Source organism: Felis catus, chromosome D3 (genome assembly GCF_018350175.1).
Source record: "Felis catus isolate Fca126 chromosome D3, F.catus_Fca126_mat1.0, whole genome shotgun sequence".
NCBI lineage: Eukaryota > Metazoa > Chordata > Mammalia > Carnivora > Felidae > Felis > Felis catus.
The window spans coordinates 26,432,426-26,448,427 of record NC_058379.1 but is presented as its reverse complement, the minus strand read 5'-3'; the positions used below and the strand labels follow the sequence as shown (position 1 = coordinate 26,448,427).

Genomic DNA, 16,002 nt, shown 5'->3' with positions numbered 1-16,002 from the left:
CTCTCAAAAATAAATAAACATTAAAAAATTGTTTTTAGAAAGGAAATAACGCGCAGACGTACATCCGTACCTATGTATGGCAGGCGAGATGTTGGTGCCCAGCACCGGTAGCTTAGCTGTCTGGAAACATAGTTACGTGGAGAAAGTGTGTTCTGGGGGATGTCAAGCACCTCCGGAGTGTCCTCCCTGCCTGAGCCCCCAACGCTCACGTGCTCTGTCTGCTTTCAGGGACCTCTGCCCTTCGGGCCTGTGAGCAGCCCCTCCAGTTCGAGATTTTCCACCAGCTGGGACAGGACCCCGTGCGCTATGACCTCACGGGCTGGCTGCATAGAGGCAAGCCCAACCTCTCGGCCCTGGACGCCCCTTCGGTGCTGCAGCAGTCAAAGAGGTGAGCCCGGCGGGGATCGGAGCCAGCCCGGGGCATTCGGTGCCCTGCGGGTCCCTCCTCCCCCGGGGCCATGCAGTCGCCAGAACCCAGTGAGTGAGGGAACCCCATCCCTCCGGGGCAGTGTGTCCCTGGGGCCAGCGTGAGTCTAGCCGAAGAGAAAAGCTAGCTTCTGGGGCAGGTGGCACAAAAGCCAGAAAAAAAAAAAAAAAAAAAAAAAAGAGGCAGAGACTTCTTATTTTGGCCTTGTGCCTTTCATTAAGTATCTGGGAGATGCTGTGACTGGAACGATTTTATGAACATCCTAGGACTCGGGGGGTCATAAAACTGAAGTGATAACGTTTTGTGGTGTTAGAAAAGGAAAGCGGCCCATTGCAATCCCTGATGGCTCTGCTCAGGAGGGCTGACAGCCACGGCTGCTTGCAGCCCGCAGTTACTGGAAAATGCTGCCCCGTGCCTGTGCGCGCACGCACGCAAATTTGCATCCCGATCCTCCCCGCCCCACCGCTCCCGCCCTGCGGGGGGCAGGGCTCGGACACAGAAGAGAAGCTGAGAGAACCAGAGGGGTGCTGGGGACGTGGGGATGGGGAGGAGACACTTAGGGACCACCCGCTGTGCACCCCACCTCAGGATAAACGGGTTGATAAGCCTCTGGTTACTCCTGGCAACCACACTGCCTCCTTAGCCCCATTTCACAGATGAGAAAACCGAGGCCCCAGTCAGTGAATGGCCCTCCTGCGATCACACAGCAAAAGAGTGGCAGAGCTGGGACACGCTTGGGGTCTAGATCGTCCCTGTAGAAGTTCTATGCACATTATAGTCCCAGTTGACTGGAAAGCCCAGTGTGCTGGCAGGTTCAAGGGCACACAGGTCCTGAAAGGAGATCAAGTCAGGGAGCAGGGGCACAAAGAAGGTCGGTGAGCACACAGAGGACAGCATGGAGGACCAGGGGGCCGGGGTCAAGTCCTAGCCCTGCCCTCCCCACCGGGGTGACCGTGGGCAGTCACTTTCTCTCCCTTGGGTCTATTTGTTTGTTTGTTTGTTTGTTTTGTTTCCTCTTCCACAAAATAAGTGTTTATTGGACGAGGCTGCAAGATCTGTGGATATTGCACAGATTTGAGGTCAGGCAAATGTTCAAATTCTGCTTTCGCCTCGTTTAGGCTGCATGACGTGGCCTCAGTTCCATACTCCAAGAAGTGGGAACGATAGGGCCAGGCTTACGTGTTTGACGTGACACTTTGGTGGCACAGTGTCACGGATGGCTCATTAAGGAGCCTGGTTCGTAGCAGGCCCTCAACACGCATCTGTGGCCCCTGTGTCACTTCTTGCTCTAACATCCCGTGGCTCTGGTCCCCTAGAAAGAGGGAAGCCAGATTTTGTTGGCCCGATGGCCTGGCGAGGGAAGGACACTGTGGGAAGAAGGAACAGTGTGTATAAGGCCGTGGCCCTTGGGGGCGGAGAAAGACGGCAACTTCGAGGGTAAGTGCCGTTAGGATGTCTTGTGTGTTTGAGAGCCAAGCATTGGTGGTTTTTGAGAGCAAACAGTGCTTTTTTTAGAGTGTGCTTCCGCCCCCAAGAGTGTCAGATTCACCGGATTCACTGCTGGTCTAACATTCCGATTCCTGGGCCCCACTTGATCTCTCTGGGGACTTGTTTTGCTGACAAGCACACTCAAGTTTCACTGCTGCGGCCAAAGCGTTTTGTTCCATATATATATATTGATCTCCAGCTGTGGCCCAAAGCAGACATGACCTGCCCAAGGGCACACCTCCCGTTGAACACCAGAAGTCAGATCTACTAGCCCCAGAGATGGGGCAATCCACATACGGGGGGGCAGGGTCATGGGCACAGCCTCCTCTCCCTGTACCGGGGCGGGGGGTGGTGCCCACTTGCCCCAGGGCCCTGACCTCTCCTCGCGGGGCTCCTGCTTCCAGTAGGAGGGGCTCATACAGCCTCCTCCCCCAGATTTTTATTTCAACACCAGGGTAGTGAAGCCAGTGTTAATCTTTGTGCTCTGCCAGGCACTTAACCACTTGAAATACCTTTGGATCGTTTGGACAAGACGGTTCCTTAATAGTTTGGATAGTTTGGTGAGGCATGGAGGGAGGGAGGTAATGTGGCTTCAGGGCTGGGGCTGGCATGCAGCCTGGACTTGCAGAGAGCGACAGAAATTGCCTGCGTCCTTTGACTGGAAGGGATGGGGCAGAGGGGACGCGGGAGGCCGGAGGCTCCCTCTGGGTCCCAGCCTCCTCCGAGGGCACAGCAGGGTGTGCCCAGCCTTCTTAGTCCTTATTGGCCCTGACAAGAAGGCAGGGCCGTTCAGGTTTATCAGAGCAGACGCTTAAGGAGTCCTGGGCCTGCACCTGCGCGTTACGGGAGTGCCGAGGGAGGGCACTGTCCTCTGCTGGCCATCGGGTGGGACATTTCACCCACGGGACTTCGCAGGTCCAGAAACTGCCTGCTGAGCCCGTCAGTTACTCATTCTGGCATGAATTGTATCGTCAGCACCCGCTATGAGCTGGGCCTGTTCTAGGGAGAACCAAGATGACTTCGCTAAGAAAAGCACAGGCAGGGTGCCTGGGTGGCTCAGTCTGGGTTTCGGCTCGGGTCATGATCTCGCGGTTCGTGGGTTCGAGCCCCGCGTCGGGCACCGGGCTGATGGTGTGGAGCCTGCTTGGGATTCTCTCTCTGTCCCTCTGAAAGTGCAGGCTCAGTGGGATCCCTGCAGGTGTATCAGTGACAAGACCGTCCGTTAGATCTTCCTGTTGCTATGGAGAAAGAAGCTGGCGTTTGCCACGAAAGCGAAGGCTCGCCTGGCAGGAGGCCCCGTGGATGAAAGCGTAGCAGCTAGGATGTGTGATTCAAGGGGATGGTTCGGGAAGCAGATTAGCAAGAAGCAAGGTGGGCCCGTCCCCCACGAGCCCCTAAAGTCCCTCTCTCTTTTGCCTCCTGCCCGCCAGGGAGGATCTGAGGAGTCTGTTCCAGGCCCGGGCCAAGCTGCCCCCCGTGTGCCGGGCCGTGGCCGGCCTGGAGGGCACCTCCCAGCAGGCCCTACAGAGGAACTGCACGGTGAGGAAGGCGTTTGCCAGCAGCTTCGCCGCAGTCAAGAGGAAAGCGCCGTGCTCCCAGATCAAGCTGCAGATGGTGAGCGGCAGCCCTGTCCCCACAGAGCCGGGGCCTCCACTGCCACGTTCCCTGCCCTCCTCCCGGATGAGTTGTCAACCCGAATCACCTCTAGCCTCCTCTGCAAGCCTGGAGGGGCAGGCGTCCCCCTGCGCTCCACAGAGGGGGAAGCTGAGGCTCAGAGCAGCGAAGGAACGTCTGCCGTCACATCCCTGGGGCCGGGGGTGATCTGTCCAAGTCTGAGGCCAAAGCCCGGCCTACTTGGGGTTGCCTTGAGCAGCTCTGGGAAGCTCTGGGAAGTTCCCAGGGACCAGGAATACCCTCTTGACCAGAGTGACAAATATCACAGCCAGACCAGCCCCGCCTCCCAAATGCTTGTTTTCACCACTCGGCTCTCCCTGGGGGAAGGCTGCAGGATCTCGCACTGGCTGGAAATACGGGACCTAGATACACGAATCCGACAGCAGACGAGAGCACTTCGATTGGTCAGTGGCCAGACTGAGTCCAGAAAGTGGGATGTGGCAGGACAAGTTCTGGAAAAATCCTCGTGGCAGATTATACAGGAAAAGCCTGTAGGAGTAGGTCCTGGGTTCTAGCCCGCCTCTTCTGCTAGTGGTCTGTGTGACCCGGGGTCGTCTTGTGTTTGCCTTCTGTATGCCTCAGTTTCCCCATCAGTTATAGGGGCTGTGATAAAGTTCCCCTATTTCTCATGAGTGAATCAGGCCATAAATAGGAGGTCCTTGGTATAGGACACAGGGACCCCCAAAGGTGCCCAGGCTAGGCTGAATGTATGTTGGGGGAGCGTCCCTGTCCATCTTACCCTGAGACAGCAGGCCTTTAACCCCCTATCCTCTTGTTCCTAGGATGCACTGACCAGCATGATCAGACGGTCTCAGATACACTTCATCCACTGCCTTGTGCCAGGCCCCGCGGGGGAGAGCAGAGGCGGGCAGGGGTCTCTGACCCCACCGCAGCCTGGTGGAGATAAGCCCGGAACAGGCGGACCTCTGTCCTTGGACATCCCTGCGCTGAGGGTGCAGCTTGCGGGGTCCTGCGTCCTGGAGGCACTGCGTCTGCACAGGGCAGGTAAGAGATGGCCAGGGAGCAAGCACCTTATGTCTGACTCCTCGGACGTGCCCGCTAACTGGTGGCAGCGAAGGAACTCCCAGGAGCACCAACAATGTGCCAGAACTTTCCATACAGCATCCCTTTTATTCTGTGAAATAATAAGCCTGTGAAAGGGGAGCTATGATTTCAGATGGAAAAACGGAAGCTCCGAGAGGTGGGGGACTTGCTCAGGGTCACACAGTTGGGTCAAGGCAGAGCCTCGATCGGACCTAGATCTTGAGTCCGAAGCCTCTCTTATTTCCTGAATGGCGTGTGCACCCCTGGAAGGCTGGAGCTGTGACCTGCTCATCTTCCTTTCTAGAGCAAACGTCCAGGGAGCTTCTGTCTAGGAATAGAAAATGAAATTCCCACAACGAGCAATACCTTGGTCTTCAAGATGCTCAGCGTGGTTTGGGAGGTCAGAGTGGGGACATGTGACGGGGGCCTGCATTGTCACATGGGGATGCAGGAGGTACCAGATGTATAGAAGAGGGAGCCCTGTGCTCTCATTGGAGAGACTGGGTAAACCTCTGGAAGAGGTAACATCTTACTTGGGTCTCAATGGAAAGCAAGCAGCTCATGTCTGGAGTGGAATGCTAGGCAGACAGATCAGCATATGCAAAGGTCCTGAGCCGGGGAAGAGCCTGGATTTTCAGGGACTGGGGTTCAAAATGAGTGGGGCGGTCATGGCTGATGAGGCAAGTTGTCCACTTTTGGAGGTCTGGCTTTCCCTGGATCGAGCTGAAGAGATAAGGAGGTGGCAAGGAGAAGACGAGGGTTCAATCAGAGGAATGAAGTCTTTAGGTCTATATTACAGAAGGCAACCATGCGCCCAAGGTCTCCACATAGCTCATCTTAGGAGTCGAGTTCTCTCTGAATCCTTCTGATTCTTTTCACCCTCTCGGACCCCAGCGGCCGCTGCATGGATCCCCGTCCCTGACATTTGAAACGGCTCACGCATGGTCATTGTCTCTGCAGAGGATGGGGTGATGGGCCAGTGGGGAGGCTGGCTTGGCGGGCCCCTGCTCGTTAAACATCTCTGTGGTCGCTGACACCTGGCTTGTGGCCACGGCCCCATCTCCTCCTGCCGTGTTAGTAACCCCACCCCGGGCACCAGACATTTGACAGAATGGCTGGAAGCAGCTGGAAGCAAAGACGAGACCCTCACTTCTCTGAGCGCCTCATTGATTTTTCCTCCTGCCCGCACAACCACAGTCGAGGGGTGACAGATAATGTCACAGGGGAAGCGCAAAATGGTCACAGTGGTGGCCGATCGATTCTGGCTGGCTGGCTGGCAGGGGGTTCTGGGCCTTTGAAGACACCCTGGTCCGCCCATTTGAACCCCTGCGTGCCTGCTTAGCTCAGCTGTCCCCGTCCTCGACCTTGGGTCTCACTGTGGTGGGCTTCTGCCCTCTTCATTCTTGGTGTGGCCTGCCTGGGGCAGGACGAATTTTCCAACAAGGTAAAGATTTGAGGTCTCGTGATAAAACCGTTCAGTTTCTGCCTCTCAGGCTTGGTCATTTCCTCTTTTTTTTTTTTTTTTTTTTCTGCTCAAACTGGCTTCTGTCTCTCTTACACCATAGAAGAAATATTTGCGTGCACACATGGATGCATACACATGTCAAATATTTATGATTTCGAATTCATGCACATATAATTCATGCATGCATACACGTGCACACATAATACACACAAATGTATGCAGGATATTGAGTACTTATGACGTGCTGGCATTGTGTCATTATACATACCAACTGACGTCATTCTTTTTTTTTTTTCTTAATGTTTATTATTTGAGAAAGAGACCGAGAACAAGCAGGGGAGGGGCAGAGAGAGAGGGAGACACAGAATCGGAAGCAGGCTGCAGGCTCTGAGCTGTCAGCACAAAGCCCGATGCGGGGCTCGAACCCACAGACCGCGAGATCAGGACCTGAGCCGAAGTCGGCCGCCCAACCGACTGAGCCACCCAGGCGCCCCACTAACTGACATCATTCTTACCAAGCTCTTAGCACAGCGCCTGGCATATAGCAAATGCTGATTAAACCTTACATATTGTACAGCTTGGTGGGCGTGGCTCAGGCCCTGGAGGCGGCTGGCCTGCCCTTGACTGTGGCCAACAGCAGGCAAGACCCTAGATCATGCCCCTCTTTCCTCTGCCTTAATAGCTCAGGTGTCAGAGAGCTGATGAGCAGTGTGTGAGTTAATAAGAGGCTAGCACCTAGAAGAGTTGCCTGGATGTGGAACAGCGTCAATCCGTGTTAGTATCTGTTACTCTGTCAGTCATCTGTTTCAATCCTTAGAGTGACCCCTTGCCCAGAACTTGTTATCCTCACCTGACAAATGAAGAACTTGAATCTCAAAGAGATGGGGTCACTTGACAAGGGCAGAAATGGGATGTGAACCCAGATCATTCTGTCTCAAAAGGGCATGCGTGTAACCTCGTATCTCTGCGCAGTCAGCATCCTGGGAACCTGGCCTGACACATCCTCTTCCCCCAGGAAGGCACCCTGGATTCATCACATGTACCTACCACCATCACCCTTCTTCGTGGTTCGTGCATTTGTGGAGTCTCAGAGTGGAGTCAGATTTCACCAGACCTTCACTCATCTGGCCAGTGAAGGGGTCTTTTTGAGGGAACCAAGCGTCTGCCGTGCCCCTCGTCTTCAGGACAAAGTCCAAACCTTGAGGCCTGCAATTTGACTTCAAGTCCCTCTGGGATCTTGTGCCCGCTCATCTTTGACCTCACTATTGGCTACTGCCCCTGGATTAGTTATAGTCTCTGTCCGGGTCTGAATCCCAGATGGGAGAGTTACTATCCATGCTGCTTTGGGCTAGGCGACTTGAACTCTTTGAGCCTCATTCTCCACATCTATAAAATGGGTATAATGATAGAGGCCCCTGAGTGCCTATAACACAAGGAAGTTGTTAATCTAGTGTCTTGTGCTCAGCAAATGCTGGTTTCTGCTATGACCGAGGAGCCAGCCTTGGGTCACCCCTCTCTGGCTCCCTCTGCCCAGACACCCCTTCCACACCCCATCCTGTGACAAACTCTTACGGCTCCTGCAGAGGCCGCCTGTAATGTCACCTTCTCTCCAGAGAACTTTCCAGCAAACTCTCGGGAGTTTCCACACAGAGGGGGTACTCCTGTGTCCATCCTGCATGTTAGATTTTTAAAAAAAAACCCTTAGAAAATACTCAATGCAGCATTTCCCACAAGTGGGGTGGGCATAAGTATTGGACAAAAAACATTTTTTTCCCCTATGGTCAAATAGGTTCTAAGCGAAACCAATCCCACATCTTCCTGCAGTGGTCCACAGAGCCTTGGGCATTGATCCTGGCCCACAACGTGACCCAGAGGGCAGATCACAGTGCTACTTTTCCATATGTTCAGTGGAACACTTTTAAAAATTTTTTTAATGTTTTATATATATATTTTTTTAATTTTTTTAATGTTTATTTATTTATTTATTTATTTATTTTTTAATTTTTTTTCAACATTTTTTATTTTTGGGACAGAGAGAGACAAAGCATGAACGGGGGAGGGGCAGAGAGAGAGGGAGACACAGAATTGGAAACAGGCTTCAGGCTCCGAGCCATCAGCCCAGAGCCCGACGTGGGGCTCGAACTCACGGACCGCGAGATCGTGACCTGGCTGAAGTCGGACGCTTAACCGACTGCGCCACCCAGGCGCCCCTAATGTTTATTTATTTTTGAAAGAGAGAGAGAGACAGTGTGAATGGGGGAGGGGCAGAGAGAGAAGGAGACACAGAATCAGAAGCAGGCTCCAGGCTCTGAGCCGTCAGCACAGAGCCTGATGCGGGGCTCGAACCCACAAACCGTGAGATGAAGTCAGACGCTTAACCAACTAAGCCACCCAGGCGCCCCAATGTTTATATATTTTTGAGAGACAGGCAGACAGAATGTGAACAGGGGAGGGGCAGAGAGAGAGAGGGAGACACAGAATCTGAGGCAGGCTCCAGGCTTTTGAGCTGTCAGCACAGAGCCTGACGCGGGGCTCGAACTCATGACCTGTGAGATTGTGACCTGAGCTGAAGTCGGACGCTCAACCGACTAAGCCACCCAGGCGCCCTGGGAGGATTCAGTGGAACACTTTTTATAAAAAGTTTATTTATTTACTTGAGACAGAGAGAGAGAGAGCGCGCATGAGTGGGGAAGGGGCAGAAGAGAGAGGGAGAGAGAGAATCTCAAGCAGGATCCGTGCTGTCAGAGCAGAGGCAGACACGGGTCTCAAACCCGTGAACCGTGCAATCAAGTCCCGAGCATGAAAACAAGATTCAGACACTTAACCAACAGAACCAACCCCCAGGCGCCCTTAAGTGGAGCACTTTATAGGGTTGGTGTTCTAGGGAACATATTTGAGAAATGCTGATTGAATTCGATCTCTTAACAAATGGGGAAACTGAGGCCCCAGAAGGGAGTTTGCCCAGCAAAAGAGCCGCAAGGCTGGGAGCAGGGCGGGGGCTGCCTGTGAATCCAGGCCCCGGGCTGCCCTTCTCACCTGGACTCCATGTTCTGCTTGCTCCCTACCCCACCCCCAGGCTATGCTGACCATGTGGGGCTCGCTCAATTCCGCCGGAGATTCCAGGTGCTGGACCCTGTCCTCATGAAGAAGCTCACGTCGGCCTCCGAGGGCATAGACGAGAGGAAGGTATGTGGGGCAGTGGGGGAGGCGGGGAGGGGCATCTGGACCCGTGGGCATCTGAGGCCCGGGCCCTGGGGGCAAAGATGAGGGCCAAGTGAGCTTTTTTTTTTTTTTAAAGTTTATTTATTTATTTTGAGAGGGAGAGCATGCACAGGGGAGGGGCAGAGAGAGAGAGAGGGAGAGAGAGAGAATCTCAAGCAGGCTCCACACGGTTAGCACAGAGCCTGAAGTGGGGCTCGAGCCCACGAACCGTGAGATCATGGCCTGAGCCAAAACCAAGAGTCAAGCACTTAACCGACTGAGCCACCCAGGCGCCCCGAGGGCAGTGTGAGGTTTGTCTCAGACCTCTGCTCCCGACTGCCCCCCCCTGCCCTGTCACTTAGGAATGGCCCTCCTGAAGCCCTGCATGACGGACTGCAGGGAAAGAATGCGGGCATGTGCCACTAGGAGGGCCCCTAGGAAGGTGGAGTTCCAACTCAGCACTGGCACTGTTCCCGGAGTAGTCCATGAAAGGAGAGCTTCATGGTCCCCAATATTCAGGACATGTTTCATACCGGAGCCCATACTTCTTAGGGAATCGCCGTGAACACCACCTCAGGGCCTTTGCACTGGCTGTTCACGCTGCCTGGAGCACACTTCCCTCAGTGTTTTGTGTGGCTAGTGTCATCTTGCTTTTCAGATGCCGGCTCAGAGCTTAGCCTCGTGATATCATCCTGTTCTAATGTGTGTGTAGCACTTCCCTTGTCTGAAATTATTTACATGTCCTATGCGTTTTCTGGGTCTTAGCAAGGGCTCAGTCCATTGTTGGATGAATGCATGAATGAATGCATGCATGCATGAATGAATGAATGAATGAAAACAAATGCCTAACCTTGTATTTCTGCTCCTGTGTGTCTCCTGTCTGCCCTTCCACCATAAACTCCTATACCCCTGTGGCTGGGACCTTGTCTTTACCCCAGTGTCAAACCATCAATAAATATTCACTGAGAACGGCCACTGGCCTATCAGTGGTTACAGAGCCCTTTAGAATCTGCAAAGCCCCGCGTCCTCCCAGTAGCCCTGCAAAGTGAGCGCTATTGTATCCTCTTTTGCAGATGAGAAAGTGATTTTCTCAGAGAGATGAATGGATTCCCCTGAGGCCACACAGCCAAGTGTTGTTGTGGGTTTTGTCCTTGAACCTGAGTTTCTGGCTTCCAGGGAGGGCAGTCGAGAAAGCACGGCTCCAGAGTCAAACAGACCTGCAGGTGACTCCTAGCTGGGGCCGTGTGCGTGTAAGCAAGCAACATCATCTTTCTGCCTCGGTTATGGCATCTGTGAGGTGGGCATGACAACAGTGACCACCTGCAGAAGGTGTTTGAGGATCACACGCAATAGTGGCGTTCACGTGCTTGACACAGGGCCGGGTTCAGAGTGAGGGCTCCTTGTATGTAAACTACTGTCATCAACGTTAGCATCAGTTTGCGTATCAGCATCCTCTTAAGGCCAGAGCGATGGTAGCCAAGCCACCCAGACTCCATGTTCACAACCGCGTTGAGACTCTGCCTCCAGGTGAGTGTGCCCGTGCGTGTCCGAGATCATCAGCACGGGGATCTTCCATCAGGGAGTCATGAGGAAAGAAGGGTAAACAAAGTCACAGTTCTTAGGCCCCTTCTTGGCTCTTCTCTGCAGTGAGGACCAGGGCATGGGTCACCTCCTGCAGACAGGGCAGTACCTTCTATGTAGCCCTCCTCACCCACCATGGGGAGGGGGAGGGCATCAGACCCAGCTCGTATGCTGCTGCAGGGGCATCCTCTTCCTTGGTGGCAGCCCAGTCTGGAAGTCATGAGACTGCCTGGCTCGATGCCACCGTCCAGTCTGGACCAGTCTTCATTCGGGGTTCCTTATCCTGGCTCACCCCAAACTTGATCTCTGTTCAGAGCATCTGGAGGGAAGCTACGGAAAGGGTCTGGGGCTCGTCTGCCATCCAAAACAGCACAGAAGTGGGGTGTGGGGGAGTTTTCTGCGGGGGCAATAGGTACAGCATATGGGACGATTCTATTCTGGACGACTCAGCAGTTCTCTCCTGTAGCCAAACTGAAACCACCTCCATACACATGCTGGAGGGCCTCGGAAAATGGAAAATTACAAGTGGAATGGACTTGGCTGGGAGTTTTCGCTCCTTCTTATTCTCTTTTTATTTGCTCACAAATTTCATTTGCTACAGCATAGAATTTTGGTAGCAACAAAAGGAAACACCATCCTGCCTCTTATGAAAAAGCTGATAAATATTCATTTGCCAGGCAACGTGATACACCATGAATTATACATGAACACGTGCTTGGGTGGCCCAACTGTCAGCCTCTGTGTGCAAAGCAGTTAAGACCTCAGGATTTAAGAAGATGAGTTTGACAGCCAGAGAAGGTCAATATGGTCATGAGACACTAGATGGCAGCAGAGAGAATTGATTTTTAGGGTGTAAGCTGGGCCTTGATGAAGTCCCCTGTGTGCCTAATACGTGCCTCTTGTTGACCCAAGGGTGCCGTCTTTCCTAATGAGGTACACTCATTAGGTGGGCACCCGCTGGATACTTTGTGCCTTTTATGTGCCAACTCTGATCACAGAGCAGGCACTATGTGAAAAAGTTCCAGATCCTTCACCTGAAACGGACCTCAAAAGATAAAGCCTTCCCACTCTGGGAATTAGCCCCATTTTATAGCGGAGGCGACTGAGGCCGTCGCTGCCCAGCCAGGTTCTGGTGGAGCTGGGATTCGAACTCAGGCTCTCGGATTCTGCACGCAAGGCTTTTGCGCTATTTGTTGTGGTGGAATATACCCAGCCTAACATTTATCATCTTAACCGTTCTTAAGCGCAGAGTTCAGCAGCATTGAGTAGCATGATCGATCCCTCATTGAACGGGAGCCTTGCGAGGATAGGCAAGGTATCTGGTGAATTTCTGTACCGAATGTGCCTTCCGTGATGTTAATTTAAAGTCGTTATCCTTGATTCCACCGAGCTTTGACCAAGTGGCTGCTTTGCACCAGGCTCTGTGCCGGGTGCCAGAGATACAGGGATGGACAGAAGACAGTCTTGCTGGGTGAGGGAAAGGCTAAAACAGGCAATTTCCATACAGAGGGATGGCTTTGGGACACCCCAGGGAACGCCTCACTAAAACATGTGGGGTGAGAGTGTAGCATTCATGGAAGACACCTCCGAGGAGGTGATGATTGAATTGAACCCTATGGGACAATTTGGAGGAATTAGGTGAGAGAAAGAGCAAAGGGCAACCCGTGCTGGGTACAGCACGTGCAGAGATCAGTGACGAGGTTGCATGGGTAGTTTAGCGTGGCTGGAGCACAAAAGATGCCGAGCGTCATGAACAGGGGCTGAGGATGTTGGCAGAGGCCAGGCCACGGGTCACTGTTGGCAGAACAAGAGAGTCTGGGCTTTAACAGGTGGTCGGTGACGGTCAACTGAGAAGTCATTGGCAGGGGTGTGGCATGGAAAGCCGACCTTCATTACTTGAACTGGCTTAAGCAAGATCACGAAGGAAGTCCAGTCTGCTTTGTCCTTCCGTGGTCCTCTCCAGGGCGCAATATCCTCACCCCCATCGCCAGCTGTTCAAGACGCTCCTGTCCCTTCTAGACACCCAGGCACGTGCTCCGGTCTCCAGAATAACCCCGTCCCCAGCTCTGATCACTGGGTCCCGTTCTTCTGTCCCCGCTTATCCTGTCTGGCTAAGACTGTGCATGCACCTGCACGGAAGCCCACCCAGAGTGACTATAATGGTGGAATTTCAGGCAGGTCCGCTCACCTTGGCCATGTCTCAGATTCTGGTCTCTTCAATCTCTCTGCTGCTCAGGCAGGACTTGCCAAGTCTCCCCGATCGATGCGAGGAAACCCTAGGGCCTGCCCTCTTCGCAGAGTGCCTATAGCACTGATTGATTTGAGCCAACAAAATCTCTGTCCCTGGGGACTCGATCTGAAGAACACAATCAAGGGATGTCAATCTATCTTCTTGAAGGCCCCTCTTGTTCCATCTCAGACCCTTGTGGATACCCCCCTCCGTCGCCCGTGAATCTGTCCGACCCCCTTTCCTCCGGGGAGGGGCCCCTAGGAGCCCACGGCTGGGAGGGGGAGCTGTCCACTCGCAGCGTGCTGACTCATGATTCAGGGGTTCCCGTGGCCTTAGCCTCCGCAATGTATTTACCATCCTTTTCTTCCTCCCTTCAGTGTCTTCGTCCAGTTCAGGTTTACTGCTCTAATAATTGTACACGTTTTACATTCAGTGTTGACCAACCCAATTGTGTGTGTGTGTGTGTGTGTGTGTGTGGCATTCAGTTCCACACACACGGATGCTTTTCCCCACACCACTCACCTAGGAGCGAGTTGGAGGAGAATTCCCAGCCGCGGGTCTCCATTATTCCTGGGGTCTCTCACTGACTGTTTGAGATGTGAGACCACATCCTTGTTGAACATTGAAGAGGGAGCTCTTTGCAAAATTCTAGGACCCAGAGGGGCTCTGTCAGTGGGGGCATGAGCTGGGCTTCTCCCACATGCAGTCAAGGAGCCTAGAAGGGTGGAGGCGAGGGGTGCGTTATCACTGCAGTGCCCAAGGGGGCCTCATAACCTCAGACCCCCCACCGCTTATTAGTACGTACTGAAACGTAGCAGGCGCCGGGCATGACAGTGAGCATTGTGCGTGCAATGTGATAGCTGCTTGACTATCTGTGTCAAGTCCACACGTAAGCCCACAAAGGGTTTCTAGTGACTGATTTGCTTGTTCGTTTCCTTGAGGGTACGTCACACTTTCCAGTTTCTTTGTATGCCTGTGTGTGTGTGTGTGTGTGTGTGTGTGTGTATTGCTGAAAACTGGACACTATAGATAATATATCATAGAATCTCCAGATTCTAATCTTTCCCCCAATTATTTAGCCACTTATCTGGACTAGATGTATAGTCTGTCTCCCCCGCAGTAAGGTTTTTCATTCCTGTCTTTATTATAAATCCTGGATTCTCAAGGGTTTCCTCTTTGTTAGCATGGCTTAGCGGTCAGCACAGCACCTTGAATTTTCGAGCCTTTACCTAATTCAAATGGAGCTACATGCTGGTTGGGAAATGTCATCTGATCAGACACTTACACTTGTGCCCCAGATTTTACTCTTTGGCTTCTCATAGATGTTCCGCCCATGTATGTGACCTTACCTTTATTTATTTATTAATTTTTTAGTTTTTTTTTTTTAATTTATGTTTGAGAGAAAGAGAAAGAGTACCAGCAGAGGAGGGGCAGAGAGAGAGGGAGACCCAGTGTCTGAAGCAGGCTCCAGGCTCTGAGCTGCCAGCACAGAGCCCTACACGGGGCTCGAACCCCCGAGCTGTGAAATCATGGCCTGAGCCAAAGTCAGACGCTTAACCGATTGAGCCACCCAGGCGCCCGGGCCTTATGTTTGAATAGAGACATCTAGATAGCTAAGGGCTCGGTCAGTGTCTCCTGTCCTGCGTGGAGCCCCGAGCACGTGTGCTTCCCTCCAGATTGCCCGAGAGTATGTGGGGGCTTATCAAGGCCCACATGACTGTCCATTCTCTGTTTCTCCTTGTCAAGTTTCTGGCTGGTCAATGCCCATTTCCGGCCCCAATCCTGATGATAATATCGGGTTAGCTGTGCCACTGACCTTCTCCGTTTCCTTGCTGCCAAGATCACCACTGTTTCTAACAACGATCCTGAGTGTGGGACTTGCCCGTACGTCCCTCCATGTAAGTGGGCCCCTTCTGGGAGCAAAGTCACTGTTTTTCACAGCTTGCCTCCTCCTGGTGGGATTACCACACTGCCAGAGTTTGATGGGGACCGGAGCAGCCCAGGTCAAGATTGTCACAGTCTCCGACTGCTCTTACCGGAGATTCGATAGTTTCTCTTGCACAAATGCTTCTCCGTTGTATGCCCTTGCTCAATTTCCAGAGTATGGAACTTGTTGTTTTTGAAGATGTATCCATTTTTATCACTATTTTTTCTTGGTGGGGCGGGGGGCAGAGAATTTATCAAGTTCCTTCCTTCACCATTCTGTAAATCTTACGCCTACATGCTACCTTTGTGACCTTAAATCTCCACTCCATCCTTGGAGGATAAGGATAGGCATGATTACCCCATATCCTAGAAGAGGGTGCGGAGGAGCAGAGAGCAGGTGTGGCTTGCTCCAGGCCACACAGGCACTGAGTAGTGGAGCTGGACAGGATCGTAGCGTCAGAGGGCCCAGAACAGACTCAAGAATCTGATTCCCTGGAGTTGTGTCTCCCTCCACCGTTTCCTAGCGCGTAATTTTTGGCGGGTCATTTCATTTGACTGGACCTCGCTCTCCTTGTCCGCAAAACGAGCATAAGGTTGTACCTGTCGCAGACGTTTGAAAGTAAAATGAGGTGTGTGTAAAGCACCGAGAGCCATGCTCAGACTCAAAAGCACAAGAGAAAACCATTTAACTGTTTCCTCGGAACAGGATGGCCAACATTGTACGCAGCATTCCATACGGGGAGGGGCAGACCTCAAATATCTGAACAATTAGGGTGGGATAGCTGATTCCAGAAAGATGTGGGACCAGGAAGAGGTTTGTTACAGTAATCCGAATTCTTGCCCTGTCTTCCACCAACTGGCCGTTGGACAATGATTTACATTATGTAGAAACAAATGCAATCGCTGATAATTGACCTACATATGTGCCCATTTCATAAAGTTCCATCTGAGAGTAATACTCATTAG

The 16,002-nt window shown here is 52.7% G+C and overlaps 1 protein-coding gene across 3 annotated transcripts in view; it reads left to right on the top strand.

The window, feature by feature from the left end:
* MYO18B (myosin XVIIIB) overlaps positions 1-16,002 on the top strand; it is a 258,450-nt gene that overhangs the window by 84,306 nt on the left and 158,142 nt on the right. For all 3 annotated transcript variants that reach the window (XM_006938537.5, XM_045041734.1, XM_045041736.1), the window contains 4 exons: positions 229-388; positions 3,346-3,529; positions 4,372-4,594; positions 9,175-9,284. In XM_006938537.5, coding sequence (XP_006938599.3) covers positions 229-388; positions 3,346-3,529; positions 4,372-4,594; positions 9,175-9,284 — 677 coding nt within the window. The remainder of the gene's footprint in view (positions 1-228; positions 389-3,345; positions 3,530-4,371; positions 4,595-9,174; positions 9,285-16,002) is intronic.